Below are 18780 nucleotides of genomic sequence, written 5' to 3' on the forward strand. Positions count from 1 at the left end.
GCAAAGACAGTTTTACCGGACATGCCCCAGGACTTGCATGGCCTACTTTTGGATGCTCAGGCAGCGGCTATGCAAGTCATTCAGTCAGGGCTGGATACCACGGACTCTGTTGCAAGAGCCATGGGGACCTCTGTTGCCACCAGGCGCCATGCTTGGTTGCGCACTTCTGGGTTTTCTTCGGACGTTCAGGCCACATTGTTGGATTTGCCTTTTGATGGGGCGAAATTGTTTGGGTCTAAAGCGAACTCTGCGCTAGAGCGCTTTAAGGAATGTGGTGCCACTGCTAGATCGTTGGGCCTGCAGGCTGCTTCCACCCCATTTCGATCATTTAGGCGGCTGCAAGTTTTTGGAAGAGGAGCTTCCTTTTGTGGGAGAGCGCAGCAGCCAGGGCAGCAGTCTTGGAGCCTCCCTTATCGATCATTTAGGGGGTGGGGTAGAGTCCGCACTAGAGGAGCCACCCAGCAGCAGCACCCTTCCTCTTCCTCTTCCTCAGGAGGGATGCCACAAGGAAAGCAGCCCTAGTCCTCTCACCATCGTCTCCCATGTCTCTCCGGTAGGGGGGAGGCTTTCTCTTTTTCTTCCCCTGTGGGAGTCCATAACATCAGATTCCTGGGTCATCAGTGTGGTGAGAAAAGGCTATGCTCTTCCCTTTCAGGAGATTCCCCCTCCCTTCCCTCCCCGTCCTTCCTTTTGTTCAGAAGATGATCTCCTGTTGCTAGAACAGGAGGTTCTGTCCCTATTGTTGAAAGGTCAAGTGGAGTTGGTTCCAGAGCAGGAGAGGGGTCAGGGATGTTACTCCAGGTACTTTCTGATCCCCAAAAAAGATGGTCGTCTGAGACCTATCTTGGACCTGAGGATTTTGAATTGGCTCCTCAAGCAGGAGAAATTCAAAATGCTGACTCTAGCACAGGTGCTTATGGTGTTGAACAAGGAGGATTGGATGGTGTTGGTCGACTTACAGGATGCTTATTTCCACATTACCATTCTCAAGTCACACAGGAAGTATCTCCGGTTTGTGGTGGGATCGCTGCACTATCAGTTTGCGGTCCTTCCTTTTGGTCTTACTTCCGCACTTCAGGTCTTCACGAAGGTGATGGCAGTTGTTGCAGCAGACCTCAGGAGGAAAGGAATAGCAGTATTCCCTTACCTGGACGATTGGTTGATCAAAGCCGAGTCTCCGGGGCTTGTGTTGCATCATCTGCAGCTGGCAACCCAGTTGTTGTTCAGTCTGGGCTTTCCAATAAATGTGCCCAAGTCTCACCTAGAGCCCTCTCAACACCTCCTGTTCATAGGGGCAGTACTGGACACTACATTGAATCGTGTCTTTCCTCCGCCGCAGAGGATCCAGGACATTCAGGCGTTGATTCCAATGTTTCAAGAAGGAGCGGTTGTTCCAGTCCTCAAGGTCCTTCGTTTGCTCGGCCTGTTCGCTTCTTACATTCTGTTGGTCACTCATGCACGCTGGCACATGAGGGCTCTACAGTGGTGCCTCCGCAGGCAGTGGTTTCAACACAGGGGGGATCTCGCAGAGTCGATAGGGATCTCCAGAGACACTGCGACGGATCTCAGATGGTGGGCTGCGGACGGCAACCTGTCTCAAGGAAAGCCGTTTTCTCTGCCTCCTCCGGTGACCACAGTGATAACGGATGCATCCACTTTGGGGTGGGGAGCTCATCTGAGGGAACTGGAGATCAAGGGTCGTTGGTCTCCAGTACAGAAAATGTTTCATATCAATCTGCTGGAACTGCGGGCGATTCGTTTGGCCCTCAAGGCCTTCCTCCCTTCCCTTCGCGGTCAGTCGGTTCAGGTTCTAACGGACAACACGACCGCGATGTGGTATATCAACAAGCAGGGAGGTGTAGGGTTGTACCTTCTTTGCAGAGAGGCTCTGCGACTCTGGTCCTGGGCTCGGGACCATCGGCTTTGCGTAATAGCAAACCATCTGGCCGGGGTTCAAAACGTGCATGCGGACAGTCTCATTCGGTTCTTCTCAGACGATCATGAGTGGGGTCTTCATCCGGATCTGGTTCTTTACATCTTTCGGATGTGGGGTTTTCTCTGAATAGACCTGTTTGCCACTCGGGAGAACACGCACTGCCCGTTGTTCTGTTGCAGCCTTCAGTATCCGACGCAAGGAGCGTTGGGGGAAGCGTTTCAGATGTCCTGGTGCGACCAGTTGCTTTACGCGTTTCCCCCCATACCCTTGATTCCTCGGGTCCTGAGGAAGATCCACCAAGACAGGGCTCAAGTCATTCTAATAGCTCCGGATTGGCCACGAAGGGTGTGGTACGCAGACCTACTCCAACTCTCGCTGTGCCCTCCGCTTCATCTCCCTCTCAGGGCAGACCTCCTCTCGCAGTCGCATGGGCAGGTTCTACACCCCCACCTCCAGAGCCTGCACCTTCATGCCTCGAGATTGAACGGGGCAAACTGAGTGCTTTTTCTCTCCCACCGGAGGTTGTGGATGTTCTTTTATCAGCCAGGCGACACTCCACCAAATCGGTCTATGCTAGCAGGTGGGCTAAATTCGTTCATTGGTGTGGAGAGCAGCAAATTAATTCCTGAAGTGCCCATCTATCAGATATATTGTTATTTGCTTTGTCGTTGGCGCAGCGTGGTTGTGCTGTGGCCACTGTTAAAGGCTATCTTTCGGCCATATCAGCCTTCTTATGTCTTCCTGATCAACCCTCTCTGTTCAAATCCCCTTTAGTATTAAGATTTTTGAAGAGGCTTACTTATAGGTTTCCTCCCACTCCTTTTATCCTGCCCCAGTGGGACTTGAATCTGGTGTTGACTTTTTTGATGGGCTCTCCTTTTGAGCCACTTCATTCTTGTCCTTTGAGGTATTTGTTTTTGAAAACTGTGTTTCTGACAGCCATTACGTCAGCTAGACGTGTAAGTGAGCTCCAGGCGCTTTCTGTTCATCCGCCGTTTACAACTTTTCATAAAGACAAAGTGGTTTTGAGGACCAGGGCGGCTTTCCTCTCCAAGGTAGTGTCTCCGTTTCACTTGGGACAATCCATCACTCTCTCTCCACATCCATCTAAGGAGGAGGAAAGACTCCATCATCTGGACCCCAGGAGGGCTCTTAGCTTTTACATTGATAGGACGAGAGAGTTCTGCCTGGATGACCAACTCTTTATTGGATACGTGGGGAAGAGGAAGGGGAAGGCCGTCCACAAGCGAACGCTGTCCAGGTGGGTCGTTCTTTGTATTCAAATATGTTACTTATTGGCAAAGAGGGATCCTCCTGGGGGCCCCTGCACTACCCATGCACTTTGCATGGGAAGTGCAGGGGCCCCGGTGCAGTGCCCCGTCGCGCAGGTAACTGCCTGATTTTCGGTCAGTGATCTGTGTGACGGGTGCAACTGCACCTGCCGCACAGAGGCATTGACGGCGGCTCCATATGGAGCCGTCGTCTATGTCCTGGCCGAGGCCTTTCTGTGAGCCAGCGGGCGACACAAATGTTTATAATTTGGCCGGTGGGGTTCCGGGGTCGCTGGCGGTCAGTGTTGTGACCGCCAGCATGAACACGGCGGTTGTTACCGCCGTGTTCATAATGACCACCTTGGTCCTAACTATAACTACCTAGTGGTGACTGCCACTAGGTAATATATATATATATATATATATATATATATATATATATATATATATATATATATATATATATATGAAGGCTTTATACTTACCTGCGAAATAAGGCATGCGTGGTAAAGCTATATGCGTGGCAAAGCGGGAAAACCAGTCCTTTGGGGCAGGAGCAGTAGAGTCAGGATTTCAAAATGACAGATAGGTGGAAAAATGCTTATTCAGAAATGTGGTTCACCTGATGACTTAGTGATAAATGGTTATCTTGAAGAACACCCACAATGGCTGCAGACATTTTAAGAGCGGGACTGTGGTAGTCCAATAGAAGGAGGCAGGTCACAAAGTATGGAGGGTTTGCCAGACCTCTGCAACTATGGCCCATATTTATACTTTTTTAGCACCGCTTTTGCATAATTTTTTTTATTTTTTAAGTTTTGCGCCGCTTTGTGTAAAAAAATGATGCAAATGCGGCGCTAAAACAGTATAAATATGGGCCTATATTTCTATGTTTTTGGAGCAGTTGAAACAAAGCAAATTCTAATGCACCCCTCCTGGGCACTTACCATCAGTCCCTAATATCAGTCATGTGGATTCTTTGATGCTACATTACTCTAATGCTAAAAAGCAATGGTCCTGAGTTATTCAAACGTGGCGCAGCACGGTGCTGTGCCAAAAATAGCCGGCCAATGCTGCGCCACTTTTGAAACGCAGGGATGCCCTATATTTAAAGGAATACGGCACACCCCTGCGTTTCAACCTGCGCCGGTGCTAAGTTAAGCTGCCTGCGCCAACGCAGGCATCCTTGCACCCTGGGGTGGCGTTCATTTTTGGTGCTGCCTCGGGTGTACAACAACTTGTAAATCTGAGGCAGCGTCAAAAACAATAGATGTTGTGGTGGAACGCCCACTGCAACACCCATTGCACGCCCCTCTTACACAAAAAACTGCGTCGGAGGGGCCCATATTTATAAGGAGGTGTAACGCCACAAAAAGTGGCGCTACACCTCCTTGTAAATATGGAGCAGTGGTTAGCGCCACCAGGGTGTCACGAAAAGTGATGCTCCTGTGGCGCTAGGGGCTCTTAAATTTGCTCCAATATTTTTGAAATATGTATTATCCCTGTTCCCATCTTGAAAGTATCTCCTCAGCCTTCTTTTGTGCTAATCTCAGCCTTCTTGTGTCATTTTGTACATGTGTAATCTAAGAAAACAGCCCTGCTACTGTATTAAATCATCGGGGGTGGCAAGAGAATTCAAAGAGTGACAGAGTGGCTAAGACTATTCCTCCAAAGGCTGTTAACCTCAGGGTTTATTAAGAATTCTGCATAATTAGGTGTGCTTAGAAATGGCTGTCTGCCTTTTTAAACTGGTCTAGAGACATCTACAACTATGTGCAAACCTCATGTTTTGGCTAAGAACAAATAATACTAAATCATACATAGAACAATTGGGCTTTGGGTCAGCCTTCTTTTACCATTGGTTAGTTTGACTGTAATTTAAAGTTTGGTCAACCTCCACTACTGTGGATAGACTGTGGGAATTGGTCACCATTGTAGCTATTGGCCAGGGGTGGCTCCTCAGTTAGGGCGGAGGAGCGTCACCCCTCACTCCCGCAAGCAGCAAAAGCGGCAAAACCTTTAACAAATGAAATGATAATAAACCATGTTTATTATCATTTCGTTTGTTAAAGGGGCAGGACTACAGGGGTGAAGTGCGCATGTATGTTTGGGCGGCAGTCTCGGGCCGGCCAAACACACATGCACAGCAGGCTCTCTCCAGCCCAGCAACACAGTTGCCATGCTGGAGAGGGCATGTACAGGCTCCCAGTCTGCCTGGGAGTGCTCTGGCTGGGTGCTCCCAGCCAATCCTGATGCTGCTCTAAGCAGCGTCAGGATTGGCCGCAGGGCAGGCTGGGAGCCTCTGTCTACCTGCAGCGATGGGAGAAAGAGGAGCGGACGCAGTGCAGCAGATCTAGTAAGTCTTTATTTTTTAATTTAAAATAAAATACATTTTACCACTGCACGCCACACCCTTGTGAGGGAAGCGAGCCACTACTGCTATTGGCTTTCTTACTTTATTTCTCTTTTGCAAAAAAGATAGCCGTTAGGTAATTACCTTGTCAGTTAAGATGAATTACAGCATTTTGACTCTGCACGTCATATTTCATCAGCTAGCTAGGATGTTAATCTGTCTCTATCGGTCTCAATCTCCCTCAGTCTTTGACCTCTGTTGCTGCCTGTCTACTTCTATATCTTCCTGTCTGTGTCTGTGTTTATCTTGAGGTATCTATAAATCTGTCACGTCTATTTGTCTGTCTCTATCTATCTCTATATTTTTGTCTATCTCCATATATGCAACTGTTTGTTTCTCCTCGCTTGATTCCTTTCTGTCTCTTTTTCTGTCTGTTTCAAATGATCGATCTGTGTTTGCATATCTGTTTATATCGATCTATTTATAGCTACCTCTAACCGGTTGCGGCTTGCTGGGGATGCAGGGAGCAGGGTGGCACACCAGGGGGTCGGGAGGTGGATTGGGGAATATTATTAAAATAAATGAAAACCTTACCTCTGCTCTGTGCCGCACAGGAAGCACAGGCTCCCAGCCTGCCCTGCACCAATCCTGACACTGCTCAGAGTACAGTGCCAGGCTGGAGAGAGCACAGTGCCCATGTGTGTTTGGCCGGCATGAGACAGCCGACCAAACATATATGCGCAATGAGGGGGAGTGCTCAGTGCTGTCAGTGCTGTCATCCACAATGCCCCACCCCTTTTACTACAAAACGATAATAAACTGCCTCTAACTATGCCATTCTATCTGACTTTCTATATCACCAGTCGATATCTCTTTCATCTGTCCCTTTCTTTGTCTCATCTGTCTCTGCCTTTCTGTCTCATCCACCGCATTTCCTCACTTTAAACATTTACTTGCTAACAGCATTCTGTGTTTCAAAAACAAATTGCGTTGCTATCACATTTTTCCTTATGCACCACTTAAATTTTGAAGATCTGCTTTTCATTTCGGCATTTGTGTGTCTTACTAGATATTTGCAACATTTTTAATAGACAAATGCTATTTTTTTTTACAATTTTACAAAATAAAAGCAACTTTCCAAATTGAAAAGCATCTACAGATCCTTTCTTTTTTGCCACTTTAATGTTTAAAAATATAAAATTTAGCAGGCATTTTTAAAAATGTGGTCATTGACAAAACTTATTTAATAACGAATACATTCAGTAAATGTACTGACTTTACAAAGCTATACAAAAAACATATTAATCACAAGGCCCAAGCCAGACTTTGTTTTTTGGAAGTTGAACCTGCTCCACAGATTTGAGCTGTTACTAGATAAGCTCCTTTCTTAATCTTGACAGTACGTGTGTATAACTTTCATGCCATTAAAATGTACTTGAATTGAATTTTTCAAAAACACATTGCCATCAGCTTTGGCTGGGGTCTTAAAGAGGAAGCAGATGAGCATTGACGCTGAAGTAACTGACAATCAGAGGAATATAATAATACCTGAGCACTTGGAGGGAGTAGACACTGGTGCAGATGTGACACCCTGTGGGCAGTCAGAGTATTGCACTTACTTGGGCGGTTTGGTCCTGGATATATGTTAGGCACATGAAGGATGGCTCTGATAGTCAACCTCAAACTCGTATACCTACACGTTAAGTTACAAAAACAAAACGCTTGGAGTCTATAGTAACGAATTAATTATTCTCACAATGTTAAGTAACTCCCTGGGAAACATCTAGCCCTTTCCCTGCACCAATTAACAAACAACCGGGTATTTGCACTGAGCTCTCACACATCCACCTTCCTGTTTGGAGTCATAGTGGGGACATGTTACAGAAACTTTGTGCTTTGGCAAAAAAACACAGAATAAATCCATTTACACCGTTGTAGTTTTTTTGTACAGGTGTTGGAAGTAACTGTGTTTTTACAGCGCAAAACACAGACAAAACAAAAGATAACTTTCTGCTGTGTTTGTAGAACATTTATGAAAAAAATACATTTCTTCCGCTTACAACTCTAAAAGATAGGTCTAAGCTTGACTCAAAACCAATAAGCTCCATTTTATTACACAAATAGAAAGATATCTGTTACAAAAATAAAATACTTTTATAAGCACATAAGACTAATCATAAGTTGAGCAATTGTTATGTCGCGTGGGCTCTCATTATTCTAAATGAGACTACTGGATTTCTAGGTAGCAGGATCTATAACGGTGTGGGGGACTGAGTCTGACCCACGTGTAAAGAACTCTGTCACCCTAAATCCGGTTTTTGCTCCGGCTAACTAGCAGTGCCTCATTTCTCCCATGTGGAAGGAATGATTTGGCAGCCGAGGGCATGACATCTTTGGAACTTCTCAGGGAAGTCGTGGTTACTCAGCTCCAAACCAACTCTCTTATTTCCAATATGATCTCATATACAAATGACAAAGACAGTATAAGTTTTATATAATGTTTTAATAAAACGACTGTATTTTAGATATTAAGGCGTGAGCCACAATAACCAGAACGATACAACACAGTAGGATTGTAATAGTTACCAGGAGAGTAAAACATAAAAACAAAGCTATCATATTGTCAAACAGTTTCTACTCTCCCTCTGCTTGTTCTATCTAGAGCACAGCATGTTAAGCTTCTAGCTTGCCTATTAGAATCACTGTGGAGACATCAGCCCTCATACCTGAGCAAAGACCTGTGATCTTGGTTCAGCATCTGCAACGAGGCAGTCAGCGTCAAGTTGTGGTTCCCTGGTCGGAATCTCCCTCTTGCGTGTATTGGGACAAGGAAGTGATTTTATAACTAACATGTCATCGTGATCACAAAATGTCCCTACGCAGGAATGCCGAGTCTAAACTCTTACCACGTCTATCTGCAATGTACCAGACTGTATCCTTGACTGAAGCACAGAGTAAATATGTTATGGAGAACTCCAGTGCTGAAGTAGGCAAAACAGTGTGATATGAATAAAAAACAACACCGTAGAACTGGCTATTTGAAAAATAACAGTACGAAGCCTAATAAAAAGCATGTACAGCAAAGTACACAGAGGCTCTAAGCTGTCAGCAAATGAATAAAATATATTCAGGGCAAAGTGCACAAAGGCCTAAAGCCTGAAGCTAAAGCGCAATGAATACGTAAAACTAACCACACTACACCCTCCCCTTGTCGGTAGCAAGTGGTTCCAATAATATAAAAGGATGCCCTAAATATAAACAATACCTAAAAAACTTATTTTGACAAGGTGAGAAGACAACAAAGTCATAAATTTAGGTAACATGTGACCATAAAGCCAAATTCAATATAGTGTCAATTTCGTAAAAAATCCAATCGTCAGATAGAAGCAATAGAACGCAGGAGTTCCTCCACTTCGATATATGTCAATATCGGAAGATCCACGCCACAAAGTACCATGGAGCAGGTGTGATCCAAAGCCCCAAAACCATTCAGGGCGGCACCCCGTGCAGGGCCTATGAAAGAGACAATACCATCTTACTCCAGGAAGGGAATCTCATAAACTGCCTCACGAAGCAAACGTATCCGTAGTGCACAAGTCTGGGAATGAGCCCTAATCGGGAACATCAACAGGTCAGTATCGACCATTGGAGGGCGCTGCAATGAGAGACAGAGAGACAGTGCATGTTCAAACGAGCACCAAAGGCATCGAAACACGGGTTGCACACAATCCAAAACCGGTCTGAATGACAGAGACCAGTCGCACTCCAAATGTCCCAGGAGTGTCGCTCCAAAATGCTGCATCATGCGTTCACGACACAGCTGCGCTGATGGGAGCAGCAATACAGGATCTCGTCGTGACGGGACAGCCATTGCGAAAAAATAGCAACAACAGCAAGACTCCAGCCAATAAAGCCAAAGTAATCGGGAAACCCCCAAAAATGCTTCCGAAAATAGAATGTATAGCCGAAGGTATCAAACCGAATATGGAAGAGAAGGTATGAGCAAAACCAACACCAACGACTTTGAAAAAATGTGCAATACCAGCAGTGCTGGATGCATTAAATATACGTCCCACAAGTTCACCGAAGTGATTTGGAAAGTTTGTATTCAAAAGGGACTGTATCTCCGCCGATGACCTCGCCACCTGAAGTGCGTAGGTTTCGCTAGCAGATGTAAGGGCCACATGCTTCTGAAACAATAAAGCTTTTAGCCGACTCAACTTGTCGAAATCAACCTTGGAAGTAGCAATATGAGGCCAGATGTCCGCTACCTCCCTAAATTGAGTGGGGGGAAACAACACATTCCCGCAGCACGTAACGGCCTTGTTGACAACGACGATGTAAACTAGTCCGGCACGCGTGCCACAGCAGCGTTCGCTGTTAAGAACAATGTAACTGCCGTTAGAAAGCACCTGGAAAGTGTTTTTAATAACCGGGACTGGAACTCCCTTCAGATAACAAGCTAAGTTAGCAATCGAAGCGTTACACGCCCCGTGCAAGGACAGCTGTTTACAAACCATTGAATGGCTGACAGAAGCTTCGCATTCGCTGCCGCTAAGAAAAACCTCCTTCAAACCATTAACACATCTGTACTGAAAGGGAAGGTCCCACACCTCGTGTATGTAACTGTCTCCCAATAGTTCATATCTACCCACCGGAATGTGCTTCAAACATGAAGTAAATTGCAAAGTAGAGATAGGCAAATTAATAACCCCATGGATCAACCATTCAGCTGACGGAATCTCAGCTACCGTGAAAGGCAGTTTCTCTAATTTCTCAATATTTAACATAACATATGTCGCTTCCTTTTTAGCCATCAGTTGTTGTTGACGAGTCAAATTAAAAGAGATAAAGATCTCTCTGGCACGAACGCACTAGATCCCCAATCCTGGGTATCCAACCAGTAGGTGTTACTGGCTCATCCTTAATTCCTGAGGAGGCAGCCCTGGCAGAAGAGTTATCTTTACGGAATTGTTGTAAATCCTGCAAAACAGTGACACGATCATTTATGTCAAAGGGCGTATCTGCCGCCTCCACACTAGGACCATCTAGATCAGGAACATACATTCGTGTTCCAAACAGGCACTCATATGAAGTACGACCCCCCAGTGACCTTCTAGGCAAGTTATTAAGTGCTCTCTGTACTCCATATAGGTGGGCTAGCCAACCACGACCCGTACCTATAACTCTGGCCGTTAAGGACTGCTTTAAATCACGATTTAAACGGTCCACGACAGAATTTCCCTCGGGATGAAATGGAGACGAGAATTGGAGTTGGACCCCCAACGAAGCCATGGTGTCCCTGAATGCCTTAGAGGCAAAAGCAGGGCCCTGGTCCGAATGAAAAGCGGCAACTGCAAATATATCGACAAAGATGCGCAAATCTTTAATAACAGTTCGAGCGTCAGCCGAGCGTTGTGGCCATACCCATACAAATCTGGAGCACGAATCTACAGCAACCAATATATATTTGTATGCACTATCTGGTGTCAGCGGACCACAATGATCCAAGTACACACACTGTAATGGTTTGTTTGAAATCAGAAGGGGCGTCTGCTGCGGGCGTCTAGCCGACGATGCTTTAATTTGTTGACAAACGTCACAACAAAGGACATACTGCTTCATCTCTTTATAGAGACCAGGCCACCAGTAACGAGCCTGTAAAAGTGAAATTGTGGCAGCCACCCCAGCATGTGCAGAAGCCACCCCCTCATGTGCTGCAGAAATCAATCGAGGTCTCTCAATTTTATTGGGAATTTCACGTACACCAATGCCTGGACTTGTAACAGTAGCATTTAGCGCACTATTCAAGCAGTAACTATATTTTGAAGGAAATCCTTTAGGAAAAGGTGTGCCATCAACCGTAGCCTTTATGGCAGCTGAAATTTCTGTGTCTGGTTTGGAACTCGAACGAGTCACTGCGGCCACAGTGGTGACAGCCACTGCCGATTTCACGGCTTCATCAGCCAAAGTATTCCCAGCAACGTGTATTCCAACGCGCTGGTGTCCAAGTGTATGCACAACATGGACTTTAGGAAGCGTTTCCTTCAGATCCGCAACCTTACCCCACAACATTTTATGCTTAATGGTGTTGCCTTTAGAATCTCTGAATCCATTCATCTTCCAATAGTGTAAATATTCGTTGAAAGACTGCACACAGTAGTAGGAGTCACAGACCAGCAAGGTTAAAAGTGCCAGATCCGCGTGCTCCAACGCTAACAATAGAGCTTTGAGCTCAGCCAGCTGTGCCGTGCAATCTCCCAAGGTTTTAGTATAAGTATGTCGGGGGCAGAACACTTCCCCCTCCATAGTGCCGCTCACCACCGCACATGCAGCAGAATACTGTTGTTTAGTCCCAACCGCTGGTTGCGCAGAGCCATCAGTATACATGACCACTTCATATTGGTCAATAGGCAATGTACCAGCAGGAACAGGGTATTCTATTTCGTATTGAAGAAATTCTTGAGTCTGCAGTTTAGGGTCAAATACATAATCTACATCAGTGGCTGTCAAAGACGTAGCCCATTGTATCCATCGCGGGTGTAAAGCTTTCGAATTAGGAACACTCGCTTTTGTAACAGCCTCTAAGGCCGGAACCGGGGAAACGACAACTATGCGTGGACCCTGGGCCAGCGGTCTTTCTTTAATAACAGCCATCTGTACTGCAGTGAGAATTTTCTCAGTTTGTGCAAAACGTTGCTCTGCAGCAGAATACAAGTGAGACTTGTATGCAATCGGGACAGTCTCCCCTTCATTAAAGGTGACATAAGTAAACCCAACAGCCCCAGGTATCACCCTGATCACTAAATGTGTCTTATTGTCCCGTGTGTGTAAGTGTTTAACTGCTAAGAGATCACTCTGTAATTCTCGCAGTATGTGTGTATGTTCAATCGTCCAAAATGTACTCGAAAAATTCGGACGAATCAACTCGTATAAGGGTTTTATACGCGTTGCATAATCAGGAATGTAAGTTCTGCCAAAATTCAGAAACCCCAACAATGACTGGAGCTTCCGAACCGTATTAGGAGGCTGCAATAAAGCACATTTCTCCAAAAAATGTGGCGCTAGGCTCTTGCCCTCACTCGATAACTCATATCCCAGGAAAATGACGCTGAGGAAGGCAATCTTTGATTTCTTAAAATTAAACTTATATCCAATATCAGCAAACCCCACAACAATGCGCGATACGCGCCTTAGATGTTGCAGAATCTCATCATCTGTCAGATATATGTCATCAACATATGATAATGCTTCAGGGTCGAACTCATGCAGCATTTCAGTTACACGAGCCGAAAACAGTCCTGGGCTATTCTTATACCCCTGAGGCAAACGACAAAAAATTTTCTGAGAGCCAAACGCACTGAAACAGGTATAGTCCCGACTCTCGGGCGCTATATTCTGGCAGAAAAATCCATTCGAGATATCTAATGTTGTCTTATATTTTATACGCACTATATTATTCATAAGCGCTGCGCTGTGTGAATTCTGTATTGCATATGTGCGTGTATGACTATTCAAATGTCGGTAATCCACCACTATCCTATAGGAATGGTCCGGTTTAGCAACTGGAAACAAGGGATTATTCATCGGCGAGACACAGGGCTCAATTACACCCTGATACTCCAATTGTGTAAGAATTTTCCTAACCGATGCCCTAGCTTCAAATTTGATAGGATATTGCGGTTGTGGCTGAGGTTCGCCCTTTATCGGAATTACATGATAAGGTGATTGCCTGTCCCACCCCACGTTATTTCTATACAAGGCGGGAGCCTGTGCTAGAGCCCATGATTTACTATAGGACTCCGCGAGTTCTCTCGGAACAAGTGGTGAGAAGGAAGGTGTAATAACCTCCTCCCCAACTGGACAGTCGCGAACAAAGTCAGGTGGCCAATCTTGTTCGGCCAACAGAACATCATATGATTTTACCACATGGTCCCAAAAAATGGCGTTTATAACACGGTCAATGTCCCCTTCCAATCGCAGAGTCACTTCATATACTCTATCAGGATCAGAGACACGCATATCCGCCGTCTCGACTTGTATGAAGTCATCAGTTGCTTTCACCTCCAGATGCTCTAGAAGACTCCGGCGAACTATTGTGACCTCTACCGCGCTGTCTAACAGTGCTAACGCCCATGTCTTGTTCGTCAAGAGAACTCTCTTCTTGAGCGGCATGTCTAACTGAGACAGCTGCCACTTTCTTCTTTTTAAATTGCTGTTTCTGTTGCAGCGGTTTCTCTTCTTGTTTAATAGAAACCTCCGCTGAGCGTTGTGAATCCTGTCTCGGTTTCACGTACTCCGTCCTCCGCTCTGACCGCCCACCTCTCTCACTTCTCTTTTCCGAGGAGTCCTGAAAGGAACGAGATTGGCGTGTATCAGTATATTGATATCTATCAGGCGTCTTCAAAGTATCCCTATTCCTGAGATTATACTTATTCTGTGGGGTCTCCGGTTGCGGAGACTGCCCACCATCATTCTTCGGTGTTTGCTGTTTCTTTTCCCAGCGCTTTTTCGAACCCTCAGGTTGTTGCTGTTTAGCATTTTCTTTATTATTTTTACCCTGTAACTGGGGTTTTTGTGGTCTAGCCCCTAGGCTATCACGACCAATACTAGAATATGTTTCCGCTATTATTCTCGGAAGCTCCCGCTCCTGATTAAGCAGCGGTACATCTCGAAGACGCATACGCACTGCTAGTGCTACTGCCTCTCCTTTGAGATTCCTCAAAATAATAGAAGAAACTGTGGCAAAATTGCCCAGCAACTGCATGCCCAAATCCAAGGCAGAGGCAGCCCCATATTCATCCTGAATCTGTTTAAGTACGTCCGGTAAATTTGCTAATGTCGGTGTACCGTGTGCCGTAGTGTAGAGCGCGGCAAACACCGTGCCCCAGGTATTACAAAGGTCCACCAGAGGAACCATCCCGTACGGCAAACACATCGTCAAAATTCTATGTTTATCCTGAGGTCCCGTATGGGGAAATACTGCTTCCAGCGTATAAATTTTTTGCGCCAGCCAAAACGGAGTCTCCTCTCGTTTAGCCGGTACTTTACCCATAACCGAGTGTACAGTGGCCGGATTAATACCCGGAACCATAGCCTGTGGGTGCGCTGGAGCAGCACGCGCTGCATTCGTATTTAATGTCTGCATCACAAACTGAACTAATCGTCTATATGTAGCCGTTAATTCTGTATGTAAACGACGAACTTCAACCACTGCCAATTGAGCAACCGCAGGATGTGGTGTATATGTAGCCAATAAAGGCCAGGTAGGACCATCATTACTCAGTGGACCTAACCTAACTTGTGCTATTGAGTGTGGGAGGGCGCCATCAAGCCAATTATGGTGTTCTTGATAAGATAGAGGTATTTCTAAATAAGCGTAAGCCCTGTATTGTCCAGGGACATTCGCAACTGTGTATTCGTGAAAAGTATTTGTTCCCCCATCCACCGCTGGAAATGCGACCCAAGAATAAAAAAGTTCAGTTCTATAGGCTGCATGGGCGTCCACCACAAAAGTGACTGGACCCCCCTGGACTGTCAGTCCATGTGTCAATAGATGTCCCGTGAGCGGATGTCGCATATTAATTGCTATGTTCACTACATTAGGATTCGCCATTTTATAAAAAACGGCTTCAGGTCAGAGAAGGCACACCAATATCGGGGTTTTTTCCTTTCAAAGTTCAAGCTTGAACAACCAACCACTAAGCAATAGGAAGCACCTATGCCGTGGCGGCGGAAACCCTCAGCCCCACGGACGTCTCCGTATACGGAACCGAGGAGTCAAAATATATATGAGACCAAGAGAGTCAGTCGGACCTAATCATTAGAGCCAGACCAAACGTTGGCGGCGCCATGTCGCGTGGGCTCTCATTATTCTAAATGAGACTACTGGATTTCTAGGTAGCAGGATCTATAACGGTGTGGGGGACTGAGTCTGACCCACGTGTAAAGAACTCTGTCACCCTAAATCCGGTTTTTGCTCCGGCTAACTAGCAGTGCCTCATTTCTCCCATGTGGAAGGAATGATTTGGCAGCCGAGCGCATGACATCTTTGGAACTTCTCAGGGAAGTCGTGGTTACTCAGATCCAAACCAACTCTCTTATTTCCAATATGATCTCATATACAAATGACAAAGACAGTATAAGTTTTATATAATGTTTTAATAAAACGACTGTATTTTAGATATTAAGGCGTGAGCCGCAATAACCAGAACGATACAACACAGTAGGATTGTAATAGTTACCAGGAGAGTAAAACATAAAAACAAAGCTATCATATTGTCAAACAGTTTCTACTCTCCCTCTGCTTGTTCTATCTAGAGCACAGCATGTTAAGCTTCTAGCTTGCCTATTAGAATCACTGTGGAGACATCAGCCCTCATACCTGAGCAAAGACCTGTGATCTTGGTTCAGCATCTGCAACGAGGCAGTCAGCGTCAAGTTGTGGTTCCCTGGTCGGAATCTCCCTCTTGCGTGTATTGGGACAAGGAAGTGATTTTATAACTAACATGTCATCGTGATCACAAAATGTCCCTACGCAGGAATGCCGAGTCTAAACTCTTACCACGTCTATCGGCAATGTACCAGACTGTATCCTTGACTGAAGCACAGAGTAAATATGTTATGGAGAACTCCAGTGCTGAAGTAGGCAAAACAGTGTGATATGAATAAAAAACAACACCGTAGAACTGGCTATTTGAAAAATAACAGTACGAAGCCTAATAAAAAGCATGTAGAGCAAAGTACACAGAGGCTCTAAGCTGTCAGCAAATGAATAAAATATATTCAGGGCAAAGTGCACAAAGGCCTAAAGCCTGAAGCTAAAGCGCAATGAATACGTAAAACTAACCACACTACAGTTACATATTTCAGTTTCCAAATTTTTATCCTGGTGATGAAAAATGTGGCCCATAGTTCTCAAGGCTTTGTGTCGCCTGTGTGTCACGCAAGAGGGGGTAAGGGTGATACAAAATCTAAGTGAGATTTCTCAAGCCACGCAAGAGTAACACAAGGCAGCACAAATCCCTACCTTGAGCTATTCTATGGTAGGTAGGCATTATATGGGTGAAACATAGATGTCTCCACGCATTCACCTATGGATTTTGGTGCATTCCCAGATTTACCATTAGTGGTAGGCCTGGGAATTAGTCAAAATGCTATGCCTCCCTAGGTGAGACATAACAAGAAGAAATATCTTTATTTGTTGTAGTGTGCAGCACACATAGAAAGCAAGGAAATGTCTCTCATGATTGTTTTTGTGCAGTAAAGTGCCCCTTCCTTCACAAAAACAATCCTGCTTACAACGCAGACACCCTTACACCATGGTGCAATATTGCCTGTGTTGGCGCTAAGCTGCCAAAAGTGCACCAGCGCTAGAAAAGGACAGGAATGCACAATATAATGGTAAATGCGGTGCATTTCTGCCCTTTCCCTTTTGTGCAGTGTAGCAAGGTAGCTTACTGCATTGTGTAAAAACTTGATATATAGAAGCCTAGATGTAATCTGAACTGGGGCAAGACTCTATTACATATTGCATAGTCAGGATTGGATTTTCCTTATGGTTTGCACCAGCGCAAAGTTTCTAGAATGTGGTCTCTTTTGACGCAACTTTTGCTCTTAAAGTGGTGTCTGGAAAATGCTTTTTATTGGAGTCAGAGTCAGTTTTGTGGAGGTTTGAGGTCATTATGGTGAGTATGGCAGTGTTTTTTGGCGGATGAGCCAAGAAGCTTAAGTAGCTCCTCTGTTGGCATGGGTGCCTACAGCACTACTAATGTATTTGTGTGGTAAATAGCTAGCCGTTGCATGTGCTTTTAAATGCCTTAATAACCAGCTAGATGCATATTCCGGCTTCTTGTTTGTACAGACGTCTGCCTAAAGTGTTCTGTGTGGTTGTGTTATAGTTGACCTCATCCAGGGTGCTCTCTATCCCTGTCCTCACTTCTTCTTTTTACACTGACTCCCTCTCTTACCTCTCATTTTCTAGGAACCGGCTACTCTATCTTCCTGCTGGTGAAGGCCGCTTTCCCCAAGGAGGCGAAATGAGTCTACATTGAGGCAGGCCTCGTTCGCATCATCGTCCTCTCCCCAATATTTAATCCTCAGGATGGAAAATCATATCAAGGGGCTGGAGTAGACATTTAATTTCAACTAACCACGTAATTGTGATCCAGTAATGACCCTGGGCTCGCCTTCACTATATGTCACACCTTTATTTCATAAAATACAAATTGGATGCATGCCATTTTACTGTAACAGTGTCTGTTCTTTCACAGTAATAATTATGCCCTAGAAAGAAAGAAACTCATAGTTACCGTAATGCAAAAGTAAGATAAAGTCTTGCAATCTATGCGTAAAGGTGGAATTTCAGCGCTTACCTAGCACGCATACTGGTGATGTGACATACAAAACTTGTAGTGTACTTTGAAATCTCAGCATGCTATGTATATACTCATATATATTTGTTCTTCTCTCTCGAGAAACTTGCTCTGATGTCCACTGACTATACGTGACTGCCCAACACGTGTCTGCTGTACGTACATGAGGCATAGTCATTACTTGTAGTTCCTGAGAAATATATGTGTGTCAATTTATGATTTGGTGTTATGGACATTAGTAATAAAGGGGACAGTGGCTATAAAGTTGGCTTCTTGGTGCTGAAAAGTTATGGCTATACTGCGGTTCCCCCAAAAAGGTTCTATGCGTGAACACTTGGAAGGATGCTGCTGTATTTTTAAGGGGGCAGTCGGAAACGAATCTGTGAAGCTGATCTGTTGTATTAGTAAAACATCACACATAAGCTGTCCCAGCTTTGGAAGGAACAGAGAGGTAAGTGTGAGCACATGAGTAGTTAATGAGGGGCAACACTCTGAGGAGCTATATTGCAAGCAATTGTATGAATTTGATGGTAAAACCTGAGGGCTATTTGTACAATGTGACAACTGCTTCCAAAGAGGTGCCCTGGTGCTATCTACCAAATAACTACAACTTGAACTAGCATCTACCTAAAGAGAAAGACTTTCAACCTTTTTTTAAAAAAAGGTCTTCAGGATAGGTTTTTCTCAGGTCAAATTGAAGCTCATTCCACAGTTTTGCTGCCAACAGCAAGAAGAAGCATCTGCCCCTTCTGGTTTTGCGGACTCTGGGAATACATAACCGTCCCTAATTTGTAAAGTGCAATGTTCTAGTGGGTACATATTCTTTAAACCTACTATTGAGATAGA

The 18780-nt window shown here is 45.1% G+C and overlaps 1 protein-coding gene across 1 annotated transcript in view; it reads left to right on the forward strand.

Annotated features, from left to right (window-relative positions):
* Positions 1-18198, forward strand: part of COX7A1 (cytochrome c oxidase subunit 7A1) — a 43397-nt gene extending 25199 nt beyond the window's left edge. The window contains exon 4 of the mRNA XM_069206960.1: positions 17544-18198. Within this exon, the coding sequence (XP_069063061.1) occupies positions 17544-17602 (59 nt within the window). The 3' untranslated portion in view covers positions 17603-18198. The remainder of the gene's footprint in view (positions 1-17543) is intronic.
* The last annotated feature ends 582 nt before the right edge of the window (positions 18199-18780 follow it).

The sequence above is a fragment of the Pleurodeles waltl genome, chromosome 9, assembly GCF_031143425.1.
Source record: "Pleurodeles waltl isolate 20211129_DDA chromosome 9, aPleWal1.hap1.20221129, whole genome shotgun sequence".
NCBI lineage: Eukaryota > Metazoa > Chordata > Amphibia > Caudata > Salamandridae > Pleurodeles > Pleurodeles waltl.